General features: G+C 41.9%; 1 protein-coding gene and 1 pseudogene across 5 annotated transcripts in view; one reads left to right on the top strand and one right to left on the bottom strand.

The window, feature by feature from the left end:
- Positions 1–9,975, top strand: part of Ube4a (ubiquitination factor E4A) — a 38,546-nt gene that overhangs the window by 1,952 nt on the left and 26,619 nt on the right. For 2 of the 5 annotated variants that reach the window (XM_031346295.1, XM_031346291.1), the window contains exon 2: positions 4,478–4,638. In XM_031346295.1, the coding sequence (XP_031202155.1) occupies positions 4,518–4,638 (121 nt within the window). In that variant the 5' untranslated portion in view covers positions 4,478–4,517. Of the gene's footprint in view, positions 1–510; positions 607–3,402; positions 3,485–4,477; positions 4,639–9,975 lie in introns of those variants that run through there. The other 3 variants (XM_031346294.1, XM_031346292.1, XM_031346293.1) reach the window with 3 other exon arrangements.
- On the bottom strand, positions 7,474–8,892 carry LOC116072524 (annotated as a pseudogene).

The following is a 9,975-nucleotide window of genomic DNA, read 5'->3' as shown; positions in this document are numbered from 1 at the left end:
TCCCCCTCTCCCTCTCCCTCCCCCTTCCCTGTCCCTCAGTCTCTCCCCCCTCTCCCTCTCCCTCTCTCTCTGCCTCCCTCCCTCTCTCCCTCTCTCTCTTTTTCCCCTCCCTCTTTTTCTCCCCCTCTCTTTCTCTTTTTATTTATTTATGGATGTATATCTGCAAGAGTGTGTGGATGCCCACAGGAAGCAGAAGGGCTTGTCAGGCCCCTTGGAGTTAGAGTTGCAGGCATTTGTGAGCTGCCCTGTTTTTAGGTTTGGGATCCAGACTCTGGTCCTCTGATAGAGCCATTTCTTTAACCCCTTACGTACTTATTTCTGAGTCAGGGTCTCACTGTGTAGCCCAGGCTGGCCTTGACATCAAGATCCTCCTGTTTCCACTTCCCAAATGCAAGGATTACAGGTATGCACCACTCTACTCAAGCTGGGAAATTTAAAATAGGTAGAGTAAGTATTAAGCCAAACCAGATATCAAGGATCCATTTCAGCAGATCTTTATTTTCTTTCTAGGTACTTTTATTTTCATGTGTAAGTTCAATGACTAAGTCTAGCCTGGACTCTCCACTGAGGTTCTCGACAGGTGATTGGTCAGCCCTTGTTTTTCCTGTAAGTTGTCATAGGATTTAGCCTTGCTTCTAAAGAAGGCAGTGCTCTGTACCGATTTAAGTAGATATGAGAACGATGACTTCACTGGGGTAGGCAAAACCTTTTGTTGTAACGTTCTTTCTAGTCTTCTTTTTGTTGTCATTATAAACCACTCTGACCAAAAGGAACTCAAAGGAGGAAAAGAATTATTTGTGTACTTGTAGGTCATAGGCCATCACCAAGGCAAGTCAGGGCAAGAACTCAAGCAAGACCTTGAAGCACAACTTATGGAGGGATGCTGCTTGCTGGCTGGTGCTTAGCTTGCTTGCTTGCCTGCCTGCCTGCCTGCCTGCATGTTTGCTTGCTTGCTTGCTTTTGTAAAAAAGATTTATTTACTTATTTTATATATATGAGTACATTGTCACTGTCTTCAGACACACCAGAAGAGATTGTAAGGCACCATGTGGTTGCTGGGAATTGAACTCAGGACCTCTGGAAGAGCAGTCAGTGCTCTTAACCACTGAGCCATCTCTCCAGCCCCATTAGCTAGCCAGTCAAGACAGTTCTCCCAAAGAAATGTCTGATGTGGGCAATCTGTCAATCCAGGCTTCCCCTCAGATGACTCTAGGCTGTGTCAAGTTGAATGTTAAAGCTGACTAGGGCAGCATTTGAGGTGATAACAGACTTATTTTCATTCTTTGTTCTACGCATGCTTAGGTCCTGAAGAGCCACAGTGTCTGGCCTGGGAGCTTGACCTGCTGCTGCATCTCCAGATGTAATAAGTCTGTACTTTGAAGTAGATCCCGAGTAATGGTGTGGTTACATGCAGCTCAGGAGTAATCACTTGGAAGACTGAGACACACACACACACACACACACACACACACACACACACCCGTGAGCATTTGCTTAAACGTTGTGGTTTGGAGGATAGTTGCAGACACAGAAGAAAGAATAATCAGATATGAACTTATACTCAAGGGTCCTAGAGGCTAGCAAAGTTGATCTGCCAGGAGTGCTCTGTAGGAGTTTTAAAATTCCATTATAAGCAGGGAAAAGGCGTAATAGAAAGTTAGCTTGTGTGTATAATGGAAGAGTATAGAATTAAGAAGGAAATAATGCCATTTGTGGTGCTAAACCCTCTCTCTTGGTAGTTTTGAGAATCTGTGTCCTATGTTCTGTGTTCCTGGCTTTCAGCTTTCTTTTTATATATATATGATGCAGATCATTGTCTCCTATCTGACCTGGATCATTCAGTCGTATTTTTAAAAATATAAAATAACTCAAGCCAGGCATTGTGTGTGATACATGCCTATAATCACTTGGAGACTGAGGCAGAAAAATCACTGTACATTCAAGGACATCCTGGGCTACACAGTAACACTCTACTTTAGGAAGGAAAAAAAGGGGGGGCCTGGAGATGACTTGGTGAGTAAGAGCTATTGATGCACAAACAAGACCTGAGTTCAAATCCTCAACGCCTACATAAAGAGCTAGATGCGTCCACAGGTATACCTGTAACCCTAGCACTATAGTAGAGACAGGAGTATTGGTAGTACTAACTGGCTGTCATCTTTGCTCCAGATTCAGTAAGACCCTGTCTCAAGGGAATAAGGAGAGTAACAGAGTGAGATCCTAACCCTCTCCGTCAGCCTCCATACTTGCATACATGTATGCCACACACCTATATCACACACGCATACACACTTCACACTGGCTCATGTAGTTTCAGACTTTGTCTGTACACATGTGTGCCACACGCTTATATCACTTTACACATATGTATATGTATACAGAATTCACAGTGGCTCATGTAGTTATGGAATTTGCCTGCATACATGTATGCTACACACTTATATCACGCATACACATCACATTGGCTCATGTAGTTATGGAATTTGCCTAGATACATGTGTGCTACAAACTTTTATTGTTGACTTTTATAACTGAAAAATCTAGAAAATTCTGTTTTCCTGTATGGTTGCTTAATTTGGGGGTAGGAATTTTATAGATGGTGTAAAGATGGCAACTCTAGGCTTGTGCTTTGCTAATCTAGCAACCAAAGAAAAAGAGTTCCCTTCTATATAGAGTCAGCCCAAAGACACTGTTCACTGGTTCCCATAAGCCTTGATAGAGTTTTTGCCCACTCTTGGATCCGTCACTTTGTCCTCTCTGCCCCTTCCTGGAGCTCATAGATGAGAGATCAACACATGTGGACATATGTTTTAACTGGAATTGGTACTCAGAGAAAAACTAAGTGTATCATATTGAGGAAAAATGTGATGATATTCCAAAGCCAAAATAACAAGGATTCACTATACTTCTGCCATCTTCTAGATTCCTCAGGATACCTTGGGGTAGGGAGAACAGCGGTAGCTTGCCAACAGTGAAACAGTTCAGGATGGCATCACGTGACTCAAGGGCAAATTAAACTTACCCTCTGGTTGCATAGGCGAAAGTCCTCTCAAGAACTGTTAATTCCAACATAAAATATGATAATTTTTATTAAATGCAATTAAATATATGTAGCAAAAAAGAAAGAAAAATAAAGCAGCATCTAACAGATGGTTTCCCTAAAGTAGGAAAGCCCTACACCATCCTGAGAGGAACCTGGCCTGGCTGGCTGTCACTGGCTAGTTAGCTTTTAGCTCTTATGCAGGAAAAAATAGCAGAGGCCACAAAGCATCTGATGGAAATATCTCAGAAGTGCCAAGAAGTGATATAAACTCCCTTCCTCCAGTAATTATGGGTAGCTTTTCCAACTTGTATTAGTTTTTGTAAGTGTGATTCTATAAGGAATGAACTGAAGATTCACAAATTCAGGCCAGCCTTGGGAAGACCATACAGTGGTAATACACTCCAGTGATTCTAGGACTCCAGAGGCCGAGGCAGGAGCATGGTAAGTTTGAGGCCAGCCTAAGCTATGTGATGAAATCCTGTCCCATTTTAACTGTACTAACTATTTACATTTTATGTGTATGGTGTTTTGCCTGCATATATGCCTGTGTACCATGTGCTTGTCTGGTGCCTGTGGAGGCCAGAAGAGAGCATCAGATGCCTGGGATTGGAGTTACTGACAGTAATGAGCTGCAGTGTGGATGCTGGGAACTGAACCTGAGGCTTCTAGAAGAATAGCCAGTGCTGTTAGTCACTGAGTCATCTCTCCAGTCCCAGATCTGTAGTTTTAAATCTATATGTAGAGTTAGGTAACTTAATATGAATGAAAGACCCACAAACCTAACAGCTAATCGGATTCTGGCCTTGATTCAGTATTCCAAATCTGAGTATCAAGTCAGGCATAGGTAGTGCATGTTTGTAATCCTAGCACTTAGGTGGAGGCAGAAGGATTAGGAGTTCAAGGCCCTCCCCATCCACATAGTAAATTTGTGGCCCACGTACATAATATGAAAACCTGCCTTTTAAAAAAGAGAAGAAAAGGGAGAAAGAGGAGGGAGGAAAGAGGAAGAAGAAGAAGGAGGAGGAGCAGGGGAGGAAGAGAAATCATCATCATTGAGTTTCTGTGCAGCTCAGGAATGCCCATCTTCAACCCTGAGTTATAGCAGGCTGAGCAGGTGCCACCTTGTTCTTGCCATGTGAATGAAAGTTAATCTGCCAGCTTAAAAATTTATGGGAAATCCAGAATTTTTGTCATGTCACAGTGCTACATTTAATGGGAAATTGCAGTAGTCCTTTTTTTTTTTTTTTTATCCTGTTCAGGGTATAGGAAATGGAAACATAGCAGCCAATCAGTAATGTCTTGAGTTTGGGGACAGGAATTGGCATGTGTCATTCCAAAGCATAGTATTCAAGGATGGGAAAAGGAACAATGGTGGGGATATTACAGTGATGGTGTCATCTGCCCTTCTGAGCCTAATTCCTGTTCTTTGCATAGCCGCTCCCCTAGGGCTGGATGGAGGATACCTTAAAGTGAAATGACAGACCAGGAGAACAACAACAACATCTCAAGTAACCCCTTTGCTGCTCTTTTTGGCTCCCTGGCTGATGCCAAGCAGTTTGCAGCAATCCAAAAAGAGCAGCTGAAGCAGCAATCCGGTGAGTAGAGAAGCCAATAGCAGCAGATGCCGGGTCCTAGAACTGGGTCTGCCCAGACCTTCCCAGAGAAAGGATTCTTTAGGAAATGAACCACAATCAGAACTTAAGTTTGGGCTGAAGTTGTTTTGCTTTTATCATCTGTCTGTCTGTCTCTGTTGGTGAAAGCAAAAGTTGGTTTGATGTTAGTTGTCACGGCTCATTTTGTTTAGGACCTTCCCCTCTGCTGTCCTCTCAATCACATAAAAAGAGATTGGCTAACAGGTGGGTACACAGGGCATGCAGCCAGTCATGATCCCAAAGCTGTCAGGTGATTAGTCACAGGGGAAAGGTCTGGTAGTAGTTTTTTAACATAGAAGACCAAGGTGGGGTGGTAAACAGGCTGCGGGCAGCTGTAGAAACCAGAAACCAAAAAAAAAAAAAGAGTTGTTCTTAATTCCAGCACTTTAAAAGACCTCTCGGGAGAAGAGTGTCTTTGGTTCTGCTGAGTGACCCCCATTGTAGCTCATTGCTGTTAGAACAAACAGCTGAGAATTGCATCTTTGCTTTAATATGAAAAAACTGAAAGACAAAACTCAGAATAATCTCTCAGGAGCCAGAAAAATGCCTTTCCTCATGGGGAACTGAATTTAAGATCGAGTACAGCTTCTTTCTGTTGATATATTAGAATACATTTCTAAAATACATTGTCCCTGGAGAGAGTCATAATCTTTTTTTTTTAAAAGATTTACTTTATTATATATGCATACATATACTCTATCTGCATGTTCCCCCTCCATGCCAGAAGAGGGCACCAGATCCCATTAGAAGTGGTTGTGAGCCACCACATGGTTACTGGGAATTGAACTCAGGACCTCTGGAAGAGCAGCTAGTGTTCCTAACCACTGAGCCATCTCTCCAGCCAGAGTCATAATCTTTCAAACTAGAAATGACCACCCCTTCCCAAAAAGTAGTGGTTTTTATTTTAATAAAAGGAGAAATCATTTACATTTTCCCTTCATTTATTTACAAAGTATATAGTTCAGGGGCATTGCTCAACTTTGGCCTTGCTTTAAGATTGGGATTGAATAAACAGAAGAAAAGCAATACAGGGGATGAAAGGTTATAGATAAAGCAAAAAATAAATAAATAAATGCAAGTCTTTTTAACTGGCTGTAAGCAGGCTCGAGATTGGAGCTGAGAACATTGTGAGCAGCAGACAGTGGGAATGAGGCAGGCACACACCCTTCTGTTACTATTTGGTACCTCATCACCTTAGTTTGTCCACACTGACTTCCTCATGCCACCAGGTCCAACCTGTTTGTCAACAGCAGTTAGTATTCTGCCAGAACCTTTGGCCTCCTCTTCTGAGCTCAGGTCTGCTCAACTCATACATAGAAGCGTCTCTTACTTCTAAGAGATTCTCAGAAAAGTATTTTGTCAAGAAAGAAAAGCCGTTGTAGATCCATGTAGTCCCTAGTGACTAGCACTACACTTACAAGGCATTCCTGCAAGTGCCCTCCTGAGAGGCAGTCTTTGAGGTGTTCTACAAACACTAAAGGAATTCAGTTGATAAGGAAAAAGGGGGGTGGGCTAGAAGACACATGTAATAACCATTTTAAATATCAAATGATGAGAATTTCAGTCTCACTAGTCTATAGAAAGTGCCCATTAAGGTTATTGGTACCCTCACCAGTTAGGGGCTGGTGAGATGGTTCAATGGCTAAAGACATCTGCTCCCAAGCCTGAGGTCCTGAGTTTAGTCCCTGGGACCCACGTGGTGAAAAGAAAGAAAAGACTCCAACAACTAGTCCTCTGACCTTGTGTGTGCTCAGTAGCAAGCATGCAACCACACATACATCTCTAAATAAATGTAATAAAAAAATTAAACAATTAGATTTTTGTTTGTTTGTTTAAAATGTCATTCTCATAATACAGTCTTTCTAGAAATTACTCAATGTTCACTTTACCTTCAAATAATTATAAGTAACAGGGTGGAACAGTCTGTTTCTACGTGTGCTAGGGGTAATAATCAAGATCAGGACACAGAAAACATTGCCCTATCCTATATACATGTCGTACATGCACAATAATAATATGTAATTGTTTTTTAAGTGGTGGTTTGCCTACACTAGCATCAATGGTGGTACCAGCCCCTGGAACTTAAAAAGCAAAATCTCTTCATATACACATGATGATGGAGTATCCACCTAGGAGAATGCACGCAGCAGGATTAGAGCGGTACTTAGAGCATGTGAAGGGGCATTTTTCTCAGATTAAGCAGTTTGAACATTTGGGGCACTTCACAGTAACTAGCCCTTAGTGGCAGGCATCACCCAGTGCAACATTTCAAACAGAGAAGATGCTCAAAACATGCTGGCAACTCACTCACAGTGTATGGTATGCTTACTGAGTGGACCCATGTGTGATGTATGATTTCAGGATCCAATTAAGGTACATGAACCTGACTTAAAGTAGTTCATGTAACTATAGCTCCCTGAAGAAAGCTTGTAAGTGTCTGGTGGATGTCAAATTGGTATAATGTTAAGAGTGGCCAACAATGATCTAGTACCCAAAGCTTCCAAGATGTAATGTTAAAACGCCGCCCCTGGAAGGGTTTCAGTAATCTGAAACATTCACACCACAGTGATCAAACTCTCCTCCCTAAAGTTTAGAAAACTATGAGGAGCTTCCATGCTCAGGAATTATGTGAATGTTTAGCTCTTCTCAAATGAAGCAGTGAGTGCTACAGAGGTACCATAATTTAACAAGTTAACTTTGAAGCCCCAAAATAAAAGAACAAGATTATTATCAACTATATGAGTAGAACTGTCTAACATTTACAATCCCGGCTCACTTCTACCTGCTTTTGGATACCTTATCAATCTCATCTTTTGTATCATGAGGACATGCATGCATCCAGACTCCCTTTGGCCCAGTAGCACCTATTGCCACAACCGTGACAGAATCAGGAGTCACCCATCTCAGGATTGTGAGGAAGAAATAGCTGAGCACAGCAGCAAAGCAAAACTGGCCTGTGGTTGGGCCACAGTGAGAGGTGAGCCAGTTCAGCCACTGGTGCATACACAGCATTCACCATCCTCTCATACCCTCAGTTCTCTCTGCCACACCCTGCCAGGTGGAGAGCACCTTTACTGTATTGTGGGTGTTTTCAGGAGCTGGCAATGTCCCAACTTCACTTGGAAAATAACTTTTTCTAGCCCTTAACACAAAGACTTCATTAACGATTCACATAAAATAAAGTTCTCTGGATGCTGACAACCTGTAGACCACAGCTGGTGGCTTCCAGGATCACCATGCAGAAGGCTTCAGACAGGGAGGTGTTAAGAAAAATATGTCCTTGAATTAAGACATTTCTGATATCCTTGTGTTCTAAAGCTTCCAAAAGATGTACCCAGTCATATAGTTGGCATCTTTCCCATATTTCTAAACATTACTCTTTGGTCCTTCTCCAATTAAAAAAGTTAACTGGAGCCGGGCATGGTGGCACATGCCTTTAATCCCAGCACTTGGGAGGCAGAGGCAGGCGGATTTCTGAGTTCGAGGCCAACCTAGTCTACAGAGTGAGTTCCAGGACAGCCGGGACTATACAGAGAAACCCTGTCTCAAAAAAAAAAAAAAAAAAAAGTTAACTGGAGATATTTCTGGCAGAATTCAGTTATCATACCACTGAGCAGTTTGATTCCTTTTCTGTAAACAAGTCTGCTGACGACAGCAATAGTTATTACACTGCTGTACCTCCTAAGGGATTCTGGGATGAAGTCAGTAGGATCTATAGCAGTAGGAATGACGGATACTCTAGGATTTAGTGCTGCTCTTAGTACAGTGTTTTCCTTACTAGTATAAGAGACACAAATGGTGTGCTTTACAGTTAGAAGCTTGTAACTTTTGTAAGCACAGAGCTGATGTCAGCAAATCTGAAGAGGGAATGGTCTGTGAAGACTGTTTTGAGTCTTGGCATGGAAGACGGAGAGCATCATAGGCCATGACATTAAGTGAACTGTGAGACTAGACAATTGTAATTCCCTCCCAAACACTTGGAGTTCTGTCACTTGGAGTTCATGCTACAGTCAGCTTTCTCCTTAGTGAAGTGTGGTAATGCTCAAATGGTTCCCTTCACCTTTTCTTAACCTTTTTTGTGGTTAGGTAGACTTTTCCTCCATGAGCGCCCTCTTTTCAATGTAGAGTCCTATTCCCATACCGCCTCTGAAATTAGATCAAATTTTATTAATTGAAGGGACATTTTCTCATACTCATAGCTAGGTGTAGATAAAAGCAGTCTCTGAGAATAGCTTACGTTAACTTTCAAACTACTTAAGCTCTTTCAAAATGTTTGAATTATATTCAGTGTGTATATGTGTGTGTGTAAGTCAGAGGATAACTTGCTGTGTTCAGTTCTCTCTCTCTACCACGTGGCTTCCAAGGACTGATCTCCAGGCACGGAGCTTGGCAACGAATACCCTTATCCACTGAGCGGTCTCATCCACCCTGAAGACCTCAGGCTCTTTGAGCCAGCAGTTCTACTTCCTGAATTTGTCTTACAAAAATACTCACCTAATTGAACAAAAACAATTAGATTACACTCAGTGCTGCATTACTTAAGATCCTGAAACCCTGGAACAGTTCTCATGTTCATCTGATGAATAGACAGGGAGTTTAAGTGGCTACACAAGTTATAATAAAGGCTAGAAAATAACAATGTGACTATTAATATGGTGGGAGGGCCTGCTAGTACAGGCCTGGAATCTGAGCTCCTCAGGAGACTCAGGCAGGAGGATCAGGAGTTCAGACCTTCCTCTCCTACATAGTTAATTTTAGGCTGGCCTGGGCAATATAAGACACTTTCCGAAAAACAAAAGATAGGGCCAGAAATATAGTTCAGTTGGTGAAGTTCTTGCATAGCAAGTACAAAACTGCATAAAAACAGGTGTAGCATGCATCCCTTTAATTCTAGTAACTTGGTGGTATAGATGAGGATTAGAAGAATTAGATCAACTTTATGGGGAGTTTGAGAAAAACATGAGACCCTGTTTCAAAAAACACAAAACATACAAAGATCTAATAAATGGAATGAAGATCTCTGATTTACTTACAGGAAATTGTTGGTGTTGATAAGTTAAAATTAAAGCTAGTTGAGGGGCTAAAGAGATTATCCTGTGGCTAAAAGCACTGCCTGCTCTTCCAGAGGTCCTGAGTTCAATTCCCAGCACCCACATGGTGTCCTACAACAATCTAAAACTGTAGTCCTGTAGGATTGATGCCCTCTTCAGTGTGCAGGCACACATGTAGATACAACACCCATATACATAAAAATAAATCAATACATCTTTAAAGGTAGTT

This window comes from Mastomys coucha, unplaced genomic scaffold, assembly GCF_008632895.1.
Source record: "Mastomys coucha isolate ucsf_1 unplaced genomic scaffold, UCSF_Mcou_1 pScaffold23, whole genome shotgun sequence".
In the NCBI taxonomy this organism is placed as follows: Eukaryota; Metazoa; Chordata; class Mammalia; order Rodentia; family Muridae; genus Mastomys; species Mastomys coucha.
This window is presented reverse-complemented; position numbering and strand designations above follow the sequence as displayed.